This window comes from Pongo abelii, chromosome 1, assembly GCF_028885655.2.
Source record: "Pongo abelii isolate AG06213 chromosome 1, NHGRI_mPonAbe1-v2.0_pri, whole genome shotgun sequence".
In the NCBI taxonomy this organism is placed as follows: Eukaryota; Metazoa; Chordata; class Mammalia; order Primates; family Hominidae; genus Pongo; species Pongo abelii.
Genome location: NC_071985.2, coordinates 180,203,787 through 180,225,382, shown reverse-complemented (window position 1 = coordinate 180,225,382; position 21,596 = coordinate 180,203,787). Strand labels below are relative to the sequence as shown.

The following is a 21,596-nucleotide window of genomic DNA, read 5'->3' as shown; positions in this document are numbered from 1 at the left end:
ATATTCCAGGCTCGTCCTGTGCTTTCCATGCCTCAGCCCTAGGATCAGTCATTTCTCTGAGTCCTTGTTCCTTTTAGTAGAGAATGGTATATGGAAACCACAAATGACTGTTAGCTGTGTGCTTGTTATTATTACTTCTAGGCCTCTTCAGCAAGCGCAGTAGCACACGCAAGCATTACTTTAGTTTTGTTTTAAAACAGATATTTAAGGAATGCACACAGTAATCTTAATGTGATGTATATCTGTTTCCATACTCATGTAGCCACCAGTTTGTTAGCAGTTAGAATGAGGAATTTATAAAACTAGTTAAATGTCACTTGTATGTGACAGCTTTTTAAATTTTATAGACTAGAGTTACCGGAGACAGATTTTTGTTTTTTTGAGACAGAGTCTCCCTCTGTCATCCAGGCTGGAGTGCAGTGGCATATTCTCGGCTCACTGCAACTTCCACCTCCTGGGTTCATGCAATTCTTGTGCCTCAGCCTTCTGAGTAGCTGGGATTACAGGTGCGTGCCACCGTGCCTGGCTGATTTTTGTATTTTTAGTAGAGACGGAGTTTTGCCATGTTGTCCAGGCTGGTCTTGAACTCCTGAACTCAAGTGATCTGCCTGCCTCGGCCTCCCAAAGTGCTGGGATTACAGACATGAGCCACCATGCCATGCCATCAGAGACAGTTTTGATCAGTGGGAAGAGCACCTTATCAACTTTTTGATCACACTACTGGCTTTGAGCATATTAATTTAGCCTTTTCCTTATTTAGAAAATACTGAAAATATGTACTTTAGGGATCAGAAAATAACAAATTAAAAATATCTGCCACACATTGTAGTTGCTCAATAAGCTGTTGGTTTTTTATTTCCCAGTGCATTTTCCTTTCTTCTTTCCTATTTCTCTAGTCGTGTCACTGGTTAAAGGTCAAAAATGGTTTTATCTTAGTTTAATTTAATTCAATTTTATAGAGACAGGGTTTCACTATGTTGCCCAGGCTGGTCTCAGACTCCTGGAGTCAAGCAATCTGCCCACCTCAGCCTCCCGTAGTGTTGGGATTACAGGTGTGAGCTACTGTGCCCAGCCTGAAAATGGTTTTATTTATTAATTATAGATATTACTTAGGGGTTTAGGAAAAAATGAACTGAAATTTTTAGTACAGAATGGGGAACATATCCAACTCATTGAAGCCCACAGCTTGGCCAAAGAGGATCTTATCATATCTCCCACCATATCTCTATGAGGTTTCTTTGTTTGTCTTCCAACTCTCAACTCTGTGGGCTGTATTTCTATGTGTGATGGAACCATGTGCCTGCTCTGAGGTCATGGGGAGTAGCTGATTACAAATGAACTTGATATTCCCTGAAACTTATGTGTATTGTACAACCGTCTCCAATCAGAACAGACTGATTACTGGTTAAATTTTCATTTTAGGGATGAAGGTTTGATTACAATGCAGGACTTTATAATCTTCCCAAACACTAAGAATAACAGCAACCACTTTTTTTTTTTAGACAGAGTCTCACTCTGTCATCTAGGCTAGATTGCAGTGGTGTTATCATGGGTCATTGCAGCCTCGACCTCCCCAGGCTCAGATAATCTTCCCACCTCAGCCTCCTGAGTAGTTCGGACCACTGGCACACACCGTCATGCCCAGCTAATTTTTGTATTTTTTTTGTAGAGGTAGGGTTTCGCCATGTTGCCCAGGTTGGTCTTGAACTCTTGGGCTCAAGCGATCCACCTGCCTTGGCCTCCCAAAGTGCTGAGATGACAGGCATGAGCCACCATGCCTGGCCGTCAACCACTTTTTTTTTTTTTTTTGAGATGGAGTCTTGCTCTGTCGCTCAGGCTGGAGTGCAGTGGCGCAATCTTGGCTCACTGCAGCCTTTGCCTCCCGGGTTCAAGCAATTCTCCTGCCTCAGCCTCCTGAGTAGCTGGGACTACAGGCATGCACCACCAGGCCTAGCTGGCTAATTTTTGTATTTTTAGTAGAGATGGGGTTTCCCATGTTGGCCAGGCTAGCCTTGAACTCCTGACCTCAAGTAATCCTCCCATCTTGGTCTCCCAAAGTGCTGGGATTACAGGCATGAGCCACTGAGCTCGGGCTTTTTCTTTTCTTTTCTTTTTCTTTTTTTTTTTTTGGGACAGAGTCTTGCCTTGTCACCCAGGCTGGAGTGCAGTGGTATGATCTCATCTCACTACAACCTCTGCCTCCTGGGTTCAAGCGATTCTTGTGCCTCAGACTCCTGAGTAGCTGGGACTACAGTCACAGGCCACCAGGCCCAGCTAATTTTTGTATTTTTAGTAGAGACAGTGTTTTGCCATTTTTTCCAGGCTGGTCTTGAACTCCTGGCCTCATGTGATCCACCTGCTTTAGACTCCCAAAGTGCTGAGATTATAGGCATGAGCCACCATGCCCGGCCTCATCAACCATTTTTTAAAAATTATTTCAGATAACTTTATTAAGACCTAATTCACATGCCTACAATTCACGCATTTTAAGTGTACGTTCAGTGGTTTTTAGCATATCACAAAGTTGTGCGGTCATTACGGCAATTAATCTTAGAACATTTTCATCACCTCAAGAGAAAGTGTGTACCCATTAGTAATCCCTCCTTCTTGCAGCCTCTGGCAAACACTAACCCACTTTCTGTCTCTATGGATTTGCCTGTTATGGACACTGTATGTAAATGAAATCATACATTGTATGGCCTTTGGTGACTGGCTGCTTTCATTTAGCATAATGTTGTCAAGATTCATCCATGTTGTGGCATATATCAGTACTTGATTCCTTTATATGGCTGAAGGTTCCAATTTCTCCACATTCTGTCATTACTTCTTGTTACCTGTCTTTTTAGTGTTAGCCATCCTAGTGGTTGTGAAGTGGTATTTCATTGGGCTTTGCATTTCCCTGATGGCTATTGATGATCAGCATCTTTTCGTGTTTATTGGCTATAGGCATATCTTTTCTGGAGAAAAGCCTATTCAGATCCTTTGGCATTTGAAGATTGGGGTCTTTGTATTTTAATTATTGAGTTGTAAGAGTTCTTTCACAATCACTTTTTGAGGGCCTGGTATCTGCCAGGAGCACACTAGGTGTTTCACATGTACTTCTTTGTTTAATCCTCATAAAAGTCCCACACATTAGGTATTTCTGTTTATAGATGAGATTGATGATCAGAGTTAAAATAACTTATCTAAGGAGAGAGAGCCTTGAGTGGTAGGAATGAAGGTTCTAGCTGAGTGCGGTGCTTCTGTTTTCCTGGCTACTCTGTGCTCTCAGTCTTTGACATTGTTGTAGCAGAGCCTGTTTTAGGCCTTAGAATGAAAATTTTCAAGAATCATGGAGGACATTCATATGCTGAGTAGGATATTTGCTGGTTTTTATCTTCAAGTTTCCTTTCAATGTTTATATACTAGATTTATTCCAAGAAACATATATAAACCAAATTTAAAAAAATAAAACCAATTGGAATTTAGTTTCTGATAAAAGAACTTTTTATGTAAAGAAATCATGAGGAACATCCTTTTGTGAATGTGAATACTCTCCGAGTTTAAGTTGATATATTCAGTTTTCTTAGAGCAGGGCACATATAAATTTAAGGAATTATATTTATAATATAAATTTTAAGGAATGAGGGGTTTTCAGAAAATATTGATAAAACTTTACATATTAACTTTTAATCTGGATGAAAAGTTGGTTCATCACTAACTTCATGAGCTTTTCAAAACAAGCAAGATAAAAGACACACCTGTGACCTTTGGGAACATGCAAGACGTGGCAAGTTTGGAAAAAGGCACAATGATGATTAAAAGTAACTGAAAAATTGGACCAATGAAATGAAATTGGCTTGTGGAGAACTAGTTGTGGCTACTTGAATTTAGGTCACATATTCCGACTTTTGACCAAGACGATATAGCGTACCATAGATAATTCTGCTCTGAATGGAACAGGAAGGAATTAGGAGTTAGGCAACGGATAATTCAGGGTAACTTCAGTTCCATTCAGTCACTATTCACTAAATGCCTATGATTTGCTGGGAATTGGCAATACAGAGATTTTTTTTAAAGAAAAGGTATGGTATCTGCTCTTAAGCCATTGACATTTAGTAGGGTTTCGCAGAAAAGGAGTTGCCTGAAAGGGCTGGGTCTCGAAGGGAGAAATGGAGTTTGCTAAGACGGAGGTATTCTGGACCCAGGGAGCAGCAGTGGCAAAGGCATAGAGGTGTGAAGTGGCATTCTGTGCAACAAGGACTGCACAGAGTCTGCTTGCTGGATCTAAGGTTCCATTCCCTGTTCATATATTAATATGATTCCTCTAGTAGGCTCTCTTTTCAATTTAGACTCTCCACACCCTTCCTTTCACCCTCACTCTCTGCTGATTACTTTGCCTTATACTTTGTTGAGAAATAGAAGCCGTTAAACCCAAACTTCCTCAACTTCCATCCAAGACCTACAGACCCACTACACTAGAATTACAGCCATCTGATCCTCTTTCTTCGCTTGAGTCTCCTCGTCCTGTCACAGGCCACAAGATTTTTCTCCTTCCATCTCCTTTCTCCAGGTTCCTTACCATCATCAGGCATACCTGTTCTGATTTGTTCATCTTGAAATGAAACCCAGCCTTTTTAAAAATCCTGATGTGCTACAAGATGGATGATCCTTGAGAACATTACGCCAAGTGATATGTCAGTCACAAAAAGACAAATACTATATGATTCCACTTAGAATCATAGTACCTAGAGGTACCTAGAGTATTCAAAATTATAGAGACAGAAAGTAGAATGGTGGTTGCCAGGGGTTGGAAGCAGGGGGAAATGAGGAGTTACTCTTTAATGGGTAGAGTTTCAGTTTTGCAAGATGAAAAGAGTTATGGAGATGAAAGATGGTGATGGTTGCACAACATTATGACTGTATTTAATACTACTAAACTGAACACTTAAATATGGTTAGGGTGGTAAATTTTATGTGTATTTTAACACAATAAAAAATTGGAAAATAAAATATTTTTTAAAAGTTACAGGACTCTCATATGCCCACATCCAGAAGGAAATGCTACATTTCTTTCTTTCTTTTCTTTTTTTTTTTTTTTTTTGAGATAGAGTCTTGCTCTGTTGCCCAGGCTGGAGTGCAGTGGCATGATCTCTGCTCACTGCAACCTTTGTCTCCTGGGTTCAAGAAAATTCTCCTGCCTCAGACTCCTGAGTAGCTGAGTTTACAGGCGCGCACCACAATGCCCGGCTAATTTTTGTATTTTTAGTAGAGACGGGGTTTCACTATGTTGGCCAGGCTGGTCTCGAACTCCTGACCTCAGATGATCCACCTGCCTCTGCCTCCCAAAGTGCTGGGATTACAGGCGTGAGCTACCATGCCTGCCCAGAAATGCTACATTTCTTTAAGAGATTAGTCAAAATAAAGATGTCATCTTTATCCCCCCCACCAAAAAAACCCCACAACTCTTCCTTGATACCACCACATTCCTCTCCAGAGACCACCTCATTTTACTGTTCCGCTAAAACTAATGTCTCAAAAGAGCCACGCTGTGTCTATTTCCCTCTTCTATTCACTCTTCAATTCACTATAATCTGACTTCCACCCTCCACTGAAAACTGCTTTTGTCAAGGTCAGGTCATCTGTACTCTCCATGTGCACATCTAGTGGATACTTGACCTTGTGGCAGCATTTGACAGTTTGCCCCTCCCTCCTGGAATCTTGCTCCCGGCTCCTATGACACCATGCTCTTCTGGTTTTCCTCTTGCATCACTGGCTGCTGCTTTCTCTTCTGTCCCTGACTCTGAGTAATGGAGGTCTAAAGGGCATTGTGCTGGGCTCTCTTGTTTCTCTATAATTCTCTTACAGTCCCTGCCCAGGGATTTAAATGCTTTCACTATGCTGATGATACTCCATTTTATCTCTAGCTGGCCCTCTCCACTGAGCTCCAGACTCTTATATCCATGGCTTTCTTGTTTTATAAAATAGTATACTTACTGTGCCTTAAACAGAGCTTGGATCCCCTCTATTCCCACTACATTCCTCCTTGTCCTAGTAATGGCATCTCCATCACCCAGTTATTCAGGCCAAATGCCTGGATGATCCTTGCCCTTTCCTCTTTGTATCTCCCTCACCCCCACAGCAAGGCTTGTGGATTCTATTTCTATTTTGAATCTATTCCCACTCTCTATCTACTGGCAGACTGCCTCTGTAGTCCAGGCCACCATCACCTCCTATCTGGATTATTCCAACAGCCTCCTAACTAGTGCCCACTCCTCTTGCTCCTCTCTCCATCATCATTCATTCAGCACACTGTTGTAAGAATAATCACAAATCAAACAATTTAACTTCCCTGTTATCATTTCTGTGGATTTCCAAATTCCCTACTTTGGCCTGCCTGCATCATCATTTGGCCTGCTTAGTTCTCCAATTTCATTTCATGTCACTCTCCCCACACCTACTGTATTATAGAGACTCTGGTCTTATTTGACTTTCTTTTAACATACTCCTTTCTCCCTCAGGATCTTTGCAGTTTCCTCTTTGAATGGCTAGCTCCTTTTCTTCCTTTAATAAGGTCTTAGAGGTCATTCCTTGACTGTCCTTCCTAAAGTAGGTTCCTTTTTTTTTTAAATTTAAAATTATTTTTTATTGATGCATAACTGATGTACATAGTCTCAGGGTACAAGTAATAATTTAATACATTCATGTAATTTGTGAAAATCAAATCAGTATACTTGGGATATCCATCACCTTAAATATTTGTCTTTTCTTTATTCTAGAAACATTTGAATTATTCTGTTTTGATTATTCTCTTTTTGCTATTTAGAAATGTAAATGTATAGTAAACTATAGTCACCCTACTCCTGTTTCATAAATACTTGGTACAGTTTGCAGTTATTTTGTGTTTACTTCTTTTTCTCCTCCACTGGAAGAATATAAACTCAGTAAGTGCAAGGACTGGGTCTGATCTGTTCACTATCATATCCCCAGTGTTTTGAAATGTCTTGCTTGGCATGTAGCAAGAAGTCATTAAATATTTATGAAATGAGGCCAGGCACAGTGGCTCACATCTGTAATCTCAGCACCTTGGGAGGCCAATGTGGGAGGATCGATTGAGCCCAGGAGTTTGAGACCAGCCTGGGCAACATAACAAGGCCCCTGCCTCTACAAAAAATTTGAAAAATTAGCTGGGCATGGTGGCATACGCCTATAGTCCCAGCTTACTCGGGAGGCTGAGGCAAGATTGCCTGAGCCCAGGAGTTCGAGGTTACAGTAAGCTGTGATTGGACCACTGCACCCCAGCCTGGGCGACAGAGTCCCTGTGGGAGAGAGAGAAAAAAAAATTATGAAATAATAGAAGGAAAAGGGAAAGAGGAAGGAGAAATGGATTGGAGGACTGCAGGGAGACATACATGAGAGGAGAGGGGTAGAAAAAGATAGATGCTTATTGAACAACTGCTGCACTTTTTTTTTTTTTTTGACAGGATCTCACTCTGTCACCCAGGCTGGGGTGCAGTGTTGTGATCATAGCTCACTGCAGCTTCTATCTTCCAGGCTCAGGTGATCCTTCCGCTTTAGCCTCCTGAGTAGCTAGGACTACAGACACATGCCACCATAATAGAGTTAGTAAATAACTTATTTATTTAGAAATGTTCTGGTTCCATCACCCAGGCTCAAGCAATCCTTCCATCTCAGCCTCCTGAGTAGCTGGGACTACAGGCACGCACCACCACACCAGGCCAATTTTTGTATTTTTTATAGAGACGGGGTTTCAACATGTTGCCCAGGCTGGTCTCGAACTCCTGAGCTCAAGCGATCTGTCCGCCTCGGCCTCCCAAAGTGCTAGGATTACAGGTGTGAGCCACTGTGCCTGGCTAACTATATTATTATTATTATTTGTTTCTAAATTGTCTCTTCCACTAGCATGTAAGATTCATGAGGGTAGCTTCTTTGGTTTACTGTACTTTCGAGAAAAACTTCTAGCTCCTAATGAGCTGATTATGTGTTGAAAAAATGAGGAGAAGAGCTTAATTGTTTCTTTGTTTGTGACGGAGTTTTGCTCTTGTTGCCCAGCATGGAGTGCAATGGCGCCATCTCGGCTCACTGCAACCTCTGCCTCCTAGGTTGAAGCGATTCTCCTACCTTAGCCTCCTGAGTCACTGGGATTACAGGCATGTGCCACCGTGCCCAGCTAATTTTTGTATTTTTAGTAGAGATGGGGTTTCTCCGTGGTGGCCAGGCTGGTCTCAAACTCCCGACTTCAGGTGATGTGCTCGCCTCGGCCTCCCAAAGTGCAGGGACTACAGGCATTGAACCATCACGCCCGGCCAAGCTTAATTATATTATATGCTTACTAAAGATTTCCTTTGGATAAGATTTGCAACATCTCTGTTCTTAGGGTTTTTGAAAATTTTGAAAATTACTATTTTATAAATGTTGAAAAACCTAGTACCTATGTGACTCCATGAATTGAAACGGTTTCTTTCCCCCAGTTCTTCTAGAACTCATCAAATTGAAGCTGTTCCAACCAGCTCTTCAAGTGATGGATTTAAGGCAAATCTTGTTTTTAAGGAGATTGAGAAGAAACTTGAAGAGGTAAGATTTATGTAAAATATTGCCAGGAAGGACCTTGAGGCTAGAGGAAGCAGACACAGGTTTCAGGTGTTGCCACAAGGTGGTACAATTGAAAATTTATATCATGTTGTCAAGTATTGAGTGTAGTTAGATTTCTGAGTGTCTATTAAGGCTTCCTTGTAATTCTAAAAGGAATGCAGTTCAGAAATGTATGAATCTCCAGATTTGAGCTAAAGAACTATAATAAATACTGTTAAAATTGTCACTCTTTTCTAGGTCCTCTTTGTCAGAGGGTCATTCAGTTATGGGCAAAGTTAAAATGTAAAGGGATTCTAATTTATTTGGGTGTAATTTCCTTTGAATTAAAAAGGTCTTACTTAAAATCATTCCAAAGAATAATATTTAAAACGAGCCTTTTTTGTACATATATCAAAATTCTTTGTAAAAAGAAATTGTGTTTTGATTTCTTAAAGTAGTTTAAAAAATTTTTTTGTTTTAAAAATGATACTAATTTAAAAAATTTATACTATACAAAAATATATGTTTATGAATAGTATAAATTTTATGCTATACTTTTGTTTTAACCTTTTAAACAAAAGTTTAAAATCTCCCCAAATTCTGCCACTCAGAGTTTACTGAAATGTTAACAGTGGTTAACATTCTTTCAGACATCTCTCTCTGTGTATATTAACTTACAGTTTTAACCTAGGGTCAAAAAAACCTGTTGTTTTTTGTTTTGTTTTGTTTTGAGACAGGGTCTTGCTCTGTCGCCCAGGCTGGAGTGCAGTGGTACGATCTTGGGTCACTGCAGCCTTCACCTCCCGGGTTCAAGTGATTCTTGTGCCTCTGCCTCCTGAGTAGCTGGGAGTACAGGCACCCACCACCACGCCAGGCTAATTTTTGTATTTTTAGTAGAGATAGGGTTTCACCATGTTGGTCAGGCTGGTCTTGAACTCCTGACCTCAAGTGATCCACCCTCCTTGGCCTCCCAAAGTGCTGGGATTACAGGGGTGAGCCACCGTGCCCACTACACCTGTTGTTTTTTATTGTACTATATATGCGGATCTATTTTTATGTACAATAATTAGTTCTTGATAGGTAATAATCATACTAAGGCAATCTAAAAATAACTCTCCAGAAAGAGAGTTATTCTCTTCAGGCAAAATTGGTATTTATTTCATTGTTTTAAACTTAGAAGAATCTTGGGATCTCTTTCTGTTTTTTTTTTTTTTTTTTTTGAAACAGAATCTCACTTTGTCACCCAGAATGGAGTGCAGTGGCATGATCATGGCTCACTGCAGCCTTGAGCCCCTGGGCTCAAGTGATCCTTTCACCTTGGCCCCCCAAAGTGTTGGGATTACAGGCGTGAGCCTCTGCCTGGTTGTATTTCATTATGGATTTTAGATCTGAGACCATACAAGGCATGGTTACAGCCATAATCACAATGCAAATTACACATCTATTAAGGTGATCAAAGTGGGCTGGAATAAATAGAATATTTAAACTATATTTCACTCACGTTAGAGCCACGGTGTGAAAGGCAAACATTGTGCTTATCTCATAATCCTTATTATAGGCCAGAGGACTACTTAATATCTGAGATGATTGCACTGTGGATGGGAATACAGGTGATATAACTGATGTGTCTTGTGAAAGAACCCAATATTCCCAGGACTTTCATTATAATCTACAACCGTCCTGAGGGAGAGCAGGGCCAGGCATTGGCCTAGAAGCTGCAGACCTGTCCTGCAACCATCTTGGGATGCATCCACATAGGGCTACCTGTTTTATAACCTATGTTTTTCTTTTGACAGTATGTTCCATGGCCATAAATCTAAATCTTTACCCTCTTTTTTTTTTTTTGAAGCAAAGTCTCGCTCTGTCACCCAGGCTGGAGTGCAGTGGTGCGATCTTGGCTCACTGCAACCTCCGCCTCCCGGGTTCAAGTGATTCTCGTGCCTCAGCCTCCCGAGTAGCTGGCATTACAGGCGTGTGCCACCACACCCAGCTAATTTTTGTATTTTTAGCAGAGATGGGGTTTCACCATGTTTGCCAGGATGGTCTCTTATCTCCTGACCTCATGATCTTCCCGCCTTGGCCTCCCAAAGTGCTGGGATTACAGGCATGAGCCACTGTGCCCGGCCGTTTACCCTCATTTTTAATACATAGTATGTATTCCTATGTATTTGTCAAAATTTAAGTAGCTTCCTGTGATGAATATCAGGTTGTATTTAACATTTTCAAGTAAAACAGTGCTGTAATAATTTTCCTTTTGCACTCATATTTAAGTATTTAAGCTATGATCAATTTAATATAAATAAAGGAGGAAAATTGTTGGGTGGTTGGCTATGTGCATTGTGTATGTTGATACGTATTGCCAAACTACCCACCAGAAAGAGAGTACTAATTTACAAACATTACCAATTCATGAGAGTGACTATTTTTTCATTTTAAAACATTTATTTATTTTTATTTTTGTAAAGATGGGGTCTTGCTATGTTGGAGAATAACTATTTTTACTTCACACCTCTGATACTATGTTGGCTGGTTTTTAAAATAATCTCTGGGCTGGGCACAGTGGCTCACCCCTGTAATCCCAGCATTATGGAAGACTGAGGCAGGTGGATCACTTGATGTCAGGGGTTCAAGACCAACCTGGCCAACATAGCAAAACCCTGTCTCTACTAAAAATATAAAAATTATCCAGGCATCATGGTGCAGTCCCAGATAGCTGTAGTCCCAGCTACTAGAGAGGCTGAGGCAGGAGAATCGCTTGAACCTGGAAGACGGAGGTTGCAGTAAGCCAAGATCACGCCACTGCACTCCAGCCTGGGTGACAGAGCGAGACTCCACCTCAAAAAATTAAAAAAAAAAAAAAAAAAGGCTTTGCCAACCTAGTAGGAAAAAATATCTCATTGTTTCTTGAACTTCTTTCATTACAAGTGTTCCTATAAAATCAAGTTGCACTCTATAAAGTCTCGGCTTAAAAGTTTTGGTTTTTAAAAATGCTGCCAATATATTCCTGCAGAGGAACACATAGGATAGTTGTGTTCTGACAAGTTGCTTCATTTATTTCAACCCTATTCCATCTAAAAAAAAGTCAACTAAATTAATGTAGAAATTATCAACTATGAAGTATGAGGTATGGCAGTATATCAATCATTGAATACTTCATTACTGGGATTAACAAATTAGTGTGGTTTTTATTTTACAGTATTCTTTTAGCTTTGCAAATGTATGCCTCTTGCTCCATTTTAATTCTTTTCTCTATAACCTCCCTACCAACCTTGTTCCCTTGTTTCTTTCTCCTTCCCACGATTGTCAGTTTCCTAAGTGTTTGCAGCACTAGAAAGTAAAAGTCTTGGAATCTTTTGTCAATTCATGCATTTTCTGCATTAGCAAAGGCAGCCTGGCAAAAGATTTTATTTCCACTTTTGTCTTTGTTAGCAATTCTCCATTGCCCTTCTTTGAATTCTGTCTTAATTTTTTGTCCCTATTAAGTTTGCCACAGGACCTACTCCTTAACCTTTTGCCTACTCAGAAAGTACTTTTCTTCAAGCAAGGAGGCACTCAGAACTTTCTCAGTCCTAATGATCTCCAATTTCACAACTGTATTTTATTTTCCCTTTTAACTGTCTCTCCTCATCAGTTTCCTTACCCTCTCTCACTCCCGCTTCAATTGAAAATGTTTTATTGTTGAAGGGATGTGATTTTATGAGAGGATCAGCTGTTTCTGAAAAGTAACAGCAAGTGCAAATTATTCTCTATCTATTTTAAGGAGATGGGAGGAGAAGTAGTAAGGTTATAGGAATTTCTCTTCAAGTATGCAGGTAGAATTTCTAAATGTTTGCTGGTGTTTTCCTGCTGTAACTTGTTGGTGTCTGCACATAGCGTATTCCTGAGGCACTGTGCAAGCAGATGGCATGGATGCACCTGGAAATAGTCATTCATGGGCCACTGGCTCTAGAGGAAGCCTTCCTCTCAGGTGGCCTAGCACACTAATGTTATTAACCCCCTCTCATATATTATTTCTACAGAACCTTGAGAGATAAAAGATTTTAAGGAATGTGAAGAAGACTTTGAACTTTCTTCATTTTATGGCGGCAGATACAACTCTGCTGTCATCGGCTAAAGTTTAGAAATATTGATGTGACCTACAGTTTTACTGTGGTATGGTCAAATGGAAGTAGCATTGAATTTGAGATTAAAGCAACCTGGGATTGAGTTCTGGTGGTACTACCCACTAGCCATATGTCCCTGCCTCTCAGGGAACACAGAGTTTAGTGGGAAGAGAGACATGGAAAAATATTTCCAGAAGAAAGTAACATGGGTTTATGTGCAGAGGGCCATCAAAATATCTGCTGGAGATAGAGACTCTTTCCCAAAAGAGTTAGCATGTGAGCTGAGATTTGAATGATGAGGTCAGGGGTGGGAGTGGAGGCTAGGAAGAAGTAAGTGTGCTGGGCTGGGGTAGGAGTAAGGGCATGGAGGCATACAAGCGCTTGGCACATAAGTTCATGGAATTCAACATGTTCATGGAATTCAGAGATGAAGAGGAAGAGAAAGTGGCTGGAGATAAGAACAGACAAATATTCTTCGGATCATGAAGACTCTAGGACAATATGTAAAGACAGACTCCATCCTGTTGGCTGTGGGGAGCCACTGAGAAGTTCAAGCCTGAGAGTGTCAGATGGATATGTTAGTGTTAGATGGACTACTTGGCAGCAGTATAGAGGAGAAGCATTCTTAATCTTTATAAGCCTCAATTGCTTTTTCTGCTTAATGAGCTAATACTAATGTCTGCCCAACTATTTGTATGGTTTTGTGAAGATTAAAGAAATTATATATACAAAAGTATTAAAAACTTGAAGGCCCCTCAAAATATTAGTATTGTTAGTAGTTTTTTTCTACAGTTAACTTAAAATAATTTAAGTGAGCTCTTTTAAGGGAAGCCAACATAAGATAATTTCTTTTTCACTTAAAAGAAAAACGTGACAGTCATTCTGGTTTCTTGGTTTAAGTAGAAAATATTGGTAGTTAATTTCAGGATACTCATATGTAAGAGATGCCGCCATGACTATTGAGATAAGTAGTCCCTGACTAAATATTTTGGGACAAAACAAGTGTTTTGTCCTAAGACCCATGTCCAAGATTCCAGGTGGCTCTCAGGGAATGAACCTATATATAGAAAAAGGTTGACATACCGGGTACGGTGGCTCATGCCTGTAATCCCAGCACTTTGGAAGGCCAAGGAGAGTGGATCACTTGAGGCCAGGAGTTCAAGACCAGCCTGGCCAACATGGTGAAACCCCATCTCTACCAAAAATACAAAAAAATTAGCTGTATGTGGTAGCATGTGCCTGTAACCCCAGCTACTCGGGAGGCTGAGGCAGGAGAATCACTTGAACCGAGAAGGCAGACGTTGCAGTGAGCCAAGATTGCGCCATAGCACTCCAGCCTGGGAGACGGAGCAAAACTCCATCTCAAAAAAAAATAAAAGGTTGACACACCCAGTAGGATGACTAAAATATAAAAGACAATAACAATTGTTTGTGAGGATGTGGAGAAATTGGAAACCCTCATTAATTGCTGGTAGGATTGTGACATGATGTAGCCACTTTGGGAGTGCCTTAAAAAATTAAACATCACCTTATGACCCAGCAATTCCACTTCTAGATATGTAACCAAAAGAAATTAGGAGCCTATGTTCACACAAAAACTTGTACACAAATGTCTATAGCAGTATTATTCATAATAGGAAAAAATGAAAACAACCATCAGCTGCTGAATACATAAACAAAACATGTTACATCCATACAATGGAATATTATTTAGCTGTAGAAAGGATTGAAGGAGGCCAGGCATGGTGGCTCATGCCTGTAATCCCAGCACTTTGGGAGGCCGAGGTGGGTGGATCACTCGAGGTCAGGAGTTCAAGACCAGCCAGGCCAACATGGTAAAACCCCATCTCTACTAAAAACACCAAAATTTTTAGTACTTTTTTTTGGTACATGGTGGTGTGTGCCTGTAGTCTCAGCTACTTGGGAGGCAGAGGCAGGAGAATCACTTGAACCCGGGAAGAGGAGGTTGCAGTGAGTTGAAACATGCCACTGCACACCATCCTGGGTGACAGAGTGACTCCATTTCAAAAAAAAAAAAAAAGGATTGAAAGACTGATCGATGTATGCATCAGTGTGGATAAACCTTGAAAACATCATGCTAAGTGAAAGAAGCAGTCACAAATATATGATTTCATTTATATGAAATGTCCACAATAAGCATATCTATAGAGACAGGAAGTAGATTAGTGGTTGCCGGGGGCTGAGGGGTGGAGGAGACAGGGAATGACTACTAATGGGTATGAGTTTCTTTTGGGGTTAATGAGAATGCTCTAAAATTAGATAGTGGTTTTGGTTGTACAACCTTGAATATACTAAAACAACCACTGAGTTGAATACTTTAAAAGAGTGAATTTTATAGGATATAAATTATATCTCAATGCTGTTATAAAACAAAACACAACAAAAAGAAATAGTGAACTTAGGCCAGGCTCTCTGCATACTTAGAAACAGAGGTTAGTATCTAATGTCAGTTTATGTAAGTTCCTGAGGGGCAGTAATTATTTGAGTATTTCAGGTACTTATCAGAGTGCCTGAACATTGTAAACACTTAAGTCTTTCTTAAAATAATTAATATTATGAGGCCAGGCACGGTGGCTCATGCCTGTAATCTCAGCACTTTGGGAGGCCGAGGCAGGCGGATCATGAGGTCAGGAGATTGAGACCATCCTGGCTAGCATGGTGAAACCCCGTCTCTACTAAAAATACAAAAAACTAGCTGGATGTGGTGGCGGGCACCTGTAGTCCCAGCTACTTGGGAAGCTGAGGCAGGAGAATGGCATGAACCTGAGAGGTGGAGCTTGCAGTAAGCCGAGATCATGCCACTGCACTCCCAGCCTGGGTGACAGAGTGAGACTCTGTCTCAAAGAAAAAAAAAAATTAATATGATACCAAAAGGAAGAATTTTGTGTATAAATTATTACAGATATGTAAGGCTGAAATAAAGAAGATAGGAAATAAAAGCTATTAGAAATTAAAGAGAACTGAACAGGTAGCCAGTTCCAAAATAAACATTAAAAGATTAGTATATTTTCTATATATTTGCAGTAACCTAGCCATAAAATTTAATGCAAAGATGTGTTATTAACAAAAACAATATAAAATACCTAAGAATAAACTTATCAAGAAATGTACAGAAGTCTATGTTGGGAAAAAAAAGACAACATTTTCCCAAAGGACATTAAAGAAAAGGTGAAGATTTACTATATTCATGGATGGGAAGACTTAATATTGTAAAGATACTACCTCTCTCCTAAACAGATCTGTATATTTTATGTAACTCCATCCAACTCCAACAACATTTTGGGAGAAGAACTAAGTGATTATAAAGTACATATAAAGGAAAATGTGTCCAAAAAAAAATCCAAAATAGCCGAGAATATTTGGAAGAGAGGAATTATAATTGAGATTTGCTGTGTCAGAGTAAAGTGTATTATAAAGCTATAATATTGGCACAGAAATAGCAGCTAGATCATAGAATAAAACAACAACAACAAAATGCTAACATTCGTTGAGTACTCTGTGTGTTGTGCGTATTTACATAATTCTCTTACAGCTCTATGAGGGTAGTTACTGTTTTATTCCCATTTAACAGATAAGATAACTGAGATTCATACAAAAATACAAAAAATTAGCCGGGCATGGTAGCGGGCGCCTGTAGTCCCAGCTACTCGGGAGGCTGAGGCAGGAGAATGGCGTGAACCCGGGAGGTAGAGCTTGCAGTGAGCTGAGATCGGGCCACTGCACTCCAGCCTGGGCGACAGAGCGAGACTCCTTCTCCAAAAAAAAAAAAAGGAAAACTGAGATTCAGAAAGTAACTTGGCTAACTTGTTGATAACAATCAACAGGATATTGGTTAAATAAATATGGTATACTTTTACAATTAAAGACTATATGTGACCATTTAAAATTATGTAGAATATTAGTGACACAGTAATTAGGATAATTATATTAAACAAAAAAAGTGGATTATAAAACAATATGATCCCATTTAAGATATATATATAAAAGCTTTATATATAACATATATGTACTGTATTTTATTTAATCAATACCCTGTTAATTGTTATTCCGGCTCGTGCTAACTTCTGGCTCTTATCACAATGCTGTGAATAACATTCTCATATCTAAATATTTTTACAGAGCCTCATTTATTTAAGGGTAAATCCCTAGAATTAAACTTTGCTAATTAAGAACACCAAATCTAGGAATCAAAATAGGTTTGAATTCTTGCTCTTCCTTGTACTTCTACAAACCTAGCCAAGTTATTAGACCTTCTTGAATATATATATAATAATATATATGTAGCATATATAAATCTTATATATATATATCTTAAGTGGGATCATATTGTTTTGTAATCTACTTTTTGTTTAATATAATTAAACAGATCCCATTTAAGATACATATATATAATCTTTTCTGTTTAATATAATTAAACAGATTCCATTTAAAAGATATATCTTAAATGAGATCATATTTTGTAATCTACTTTTTCTGTTTACAGAAAGATTTTCTTGTTTTTGGTACAAAACTCATTTTTTTTCTCTGCATATATATGTACCAAAAATGATTTTCTTTGAGTGATAAAATTATGAATGATTTTGGCCGTGTGCAGTGGCTCACACCTGTAATCCTAGCACTTTGGGAGGCTGAGGCGGTGGATCACTTGAGGTCAGGAGTTCGAGACCAACCTGGCCAACATAGTGAAACCCCATCTCTACTAAAAATACGAAAAATTAGCATGGTGGCGTGTGCTGTAGTCCCAGCTACTCGGGAGGCTGAAGCAAGAGAATCGCTCGAACCCAGGAGGCAGAGGTTGCAGTGAGGCAAGATCATGCTACTGCACTCCAGCCTGGGCAAGAGAGCAAGACTCTGTCTCAAAAAAAAATAATAATAAAAAATGATGAATGATTTATATTTTCTTCTTCTTGCTTACTGATATTTTCTAATTTTTCCACAGTGAAATAAATGTTCCTTCTCTAAAAATTTTTTTTTCAATAAAATTATTATGTTGCTCTTGTTTTTTTTAAACAAGGTGTGTGAGGTTGTTGTCCTCCTTTCGTTATTCACCCTGCCAGCTGGCTTAGCTGCTCCTCTGTGCTCCTGCGGTCCCCTGTGTTTCCCTTGATCCTAGTGTATTGTCATAGTGATTATAGCATATTGACATTACTTACTTTTCTGACTCCTATCTCTATATCCTTGGTGCCTGTAACAATATTTGGCTCAATAAATGCTTCAGGAAGGAAATACTGGGAATGAAGGGAAAAAAAAGAGGAAGGGAGGGAGAAGGGAAACCCCCTTGCAGAGATATAGGTCTGAGTTTTTTTTCTGTATTTAGGCCAGCTTCTTTCCCCAATGTCCAAAAGCAAGTGGTAGATGGTATATTACTCATATAATTCTTTATACTGATAGAGAAAATGAATTGAACAACAACAACAAAAAAGGCCTTGATTTCAGAACCACTTGTCTTTAAGTTCTGATTGCAAGGAACCAAAAATATATGTAAGGCTAGCTGTGGTGGCTAACCCCTGTATCCCAGCACTTTGAGAGGCTGAGGCAGGAAGACTGCTTGAGCCTAGGAGTTTGAGACCAGCCTGGGCAACATAGGGAGATCCTGTCTCTATATATACAAACACACACACACACACACACACACACACACACACACACACATTTAGTTAACCAGTTGTGGTGGCACATGCTTGTAGTCCCAACTACTTGGGGGTGGCTGAAGTATAAGGATTGCTTGAGCACTGGAGATCGACCCTGCAGTGAGCCCTGATTGTGCCACTGCACTCCAGCCTGGGTGACAGAGTGAGACCTTGTCTCAAAAGAAAAAAATCCTATATGTATAATTTATATGTGTTTATAGATATACCATTTATACGCTTATGTATATATGTCATTTATATATGTGTGTGTACACACACACACACGGAGAAGGGCAGGTTGGGATCTTTACATTAAAGATGCCAGAGTGAACCTTTCCCAAATTATTGAAACATACGAGGGCTATTTTGGCAGAAAATGCTGCCCTGTCCCTCCTTCCCTTCCACCAGTTGTATCTAAAAAGCCCTTTTTGTTTTTTTTGAGACAAGGTCTTGCTTTGTTGCCCAGGCTAGAGTGCAGTGGCATGATCATAGCTCACCATAACCTCAAACTCCTGGGCTCAAGTGATCCTCCCATTTCAGCCTCCTGAGTAGGTGGGACCACAGGCGTGCACCACCATGCCTGGCTAATTTTTTTATTTTTAGTAGAGACCGGGTCTCACTATGTTGCCAAGGCTTACCTTCAACTCTTGGGCTCAAGTGATCCCCCCACCTCTGCCTCCCAAAGTGCTGGGATTACAGGAATGAGCCACCATGCCTGGCTTAAAAAGCCATTTTTAATAAAAGACTTGGCAGATGTGGGAGTTGTTGCCTGCTTGCCTTTCAGACTTTTCTGGGTAAAAGATCATAAGGGACCTTGGGGACTGCTCACTGGCCCAGATACTCATATCATGTATCTATTTAAACATGAATTTGCTTGAGGAGAAAGCCAGAGAAATGGACTTAATGTAACCCCAGTGTTATTTTTCTTTCCAGGAAGGGGAACAGTTTGTGAAGAAAATCGGTGGTATTTTTGCCTTCAAGGTGAAAGATGGCCCTGGGGGTAAAGAGGCCACCTGGGTGGTGGATGTGAAGAATGGCAAAGGATCAGTGCTTCCTAACTCAGGTTAGTTTGGGAATGACTTCATTCTAGGAGCACTGACAAGTTTACGAAGGCTGTCAGCTGGGAAAATGGGGGTCTGCTTTACTGTTCCCAAAAAGGACTGGCTTTTAATGTTAAAGAACCAGTAAATTCCAGGGAACAGGAACAGGTCAAAGCCACCTCCTCCCAAGGATTTGGAGGCTCCATCACAGAGTTGCCAATCTTAGGCTTTGGAATTAGGCAAACTTGGGTTGGAGTCCCATCCATGCCATTCACATAATGTGACCTTGAGCAAGTTATTTAACTTTCTGAGACTCGGTTTTCTCTTCTGTAAATGTGCTTAATAAATGGCCCCTTTTCATAAGGTTGGTATGAAGATTAAGAGGATTCTTTCTTAATTAACTGTAAAGCACACGGTCCAGTGCATGGCTAGTGGCCTTGGAAGACCTGTCCATACTCACAATCACCAGTTATTCTTATCCAAATCTTTTTTGACCCCACTCTAGTCAGCTTTTGTCGTCATCACTATCCCCAGACTGTTCCTGTCAAGGTCACCAGTGACTACCACATTGCTAAATTCAGTGGTTAATTCCCAGTCCTCATGATATTACACTTACACGTTTTCCTTACCTACTGGCTGTTCCTCCTTGGCCTCTCTTGATGGTTTCTTTTTGTCTTCAAATTTCTAAGCATTGGAGTGTTCCAAGGCTCAGTTCTATTTGCCTTAATTCCTTGGGGATCTTAACTAGTCCCATGCTTTGAAACAGTTTCTACACTGATGACTTTGTCTTTAGTGTGGACCCAGCCACTGAACTACAAGGTATACATCCAGCTGCTTAAGTGACAAGTTTACTTGGACCCCTAATAGGTATTGCAAAGCTAACGTGTGAAACTGAACTACTGATCTTTCTTCTTTTCCCCTTTAAGTATGTACTCCTTTTGCTGTTATTCCCATTCTTGGTAAATTGCTCCTGTGTCCTACTGGTTCCTTGGTCTAAAAGCCTTGAAGTCATCTTTGGCCACTTTTTTTCTCTTATACTCCACAGTTTAACCCATCAACACATCTTGCCTCGTCTGTAACCACCACCACCCTGGTCTAAGCCAGCATCATTGTTTTATCTGGTCTCCCCGATTCTGTTCTTGCCCACTACTCTGCACACCTGCCAGAGTGATCATTGAAAAACTTGTCAAATTGTTACCTTCCTCTGCTCAAAAGCATCCAATAGCTTTGTCTCACTGCAGGTAAAAGCAAAGTTCTTAAAATTGCACTGCATGATCTGGCCCCAGTTTTCACTGTCTTACTATGTATGTCCTTGCTCACTTGGCTCCAGTAACACTGACTTTTTTGCTGTTGCATGAATGTGGGATTCTCTTGGTTGGGGGCTTTCTACTCTCTGTTCCCTGTCCAGAATTACCTTCTCCCAGATATCCTTGTGGCCTATTCCCTCCTTTCCTTTGGATCTTTGCTCAAATTTCACCTTCTCAGTGAGCCACTCCCTAACCACCCTTTTAAAAATCTTACTCCCACGGTGAAACCCCATCTCTACTAAAAATACAAAAAAATTAGCCGGGCGTAGTGGTGGGCACCTGTAGCCCCAGCTACTCAGGAGGCTGAGGCAGGAGAATGGCGTGAACCTGGGAGGCGGAGATTGCAGTGAGCCAAGATCACGCCACAGCACTCCAGCCTGGGCGACAGAGCGAGACTCCGTCTAAAAAAAAACAAAGCTTACCCCCATTACTATTCCCTATTGCCCTTTTCTGCCTTATTTTTCTCCATAGCACTTATTACCATCTGATATACCATGTAATATTTTACTTGTTTTCTTATTGTCCATCTCTCTCACTTGAATTGTAAGTTCCTTGAAGACAGAGCTTTTTGTCTGAGGTACACTGCTGCATTCCCAGTGCTTAGAATGTACCCGACACATGGAAGACCTTCAAAAATGAATAATTTTAAAATGGACAACAGAATGAATGAATGGCATCGAGTAAGCATTCAGTAAGTGGTAGCTGTACTGTACTGTTATGCTTCTCTTGTTGGAGAGAACCTAGGGTAATTTAGAAACACTATGGATTGGGACCAGCTTTTTGGAGGGCTTAGAATGCCATGATAGGAGCTGGGCACGGTGGCTCACGCCTGTAATCCCAGCACTTTGGGAGGCCGAGGCGGGCGGATCACGAGGTCAGGAGTTTGAGACCAGCATGGCCAACATGGTGAAACCCTGTCTCTAC

At 40.3% G+C, this 21,596-nt stretch overlaps 1 protein-coding gene across 3 annotated transcripts in view; it reads left to right on the top strand.

Moving 5' to 3' along the window:
- Positions 1-21,596, top strand: part of SCP2 (sterol carrier protein 2) — a 118,308-nt gene that overhangs the window by 86,311 nt on the left and 10,401 nt on the right. For 2 of the 3 annotated variants that reach the window (NM_001132644.1, XM_054525784.2), the window contains 2 exon segments: positions 8,472-8,574; positions 19,259-19,388. In NM_001132644.1, the coding sequence (NP_001126116.1) occupies positions 8,472-8,574; positions 19,259-19,388 (233 nt within the window). 3 annotated transcript variants of the gene reach the window in all.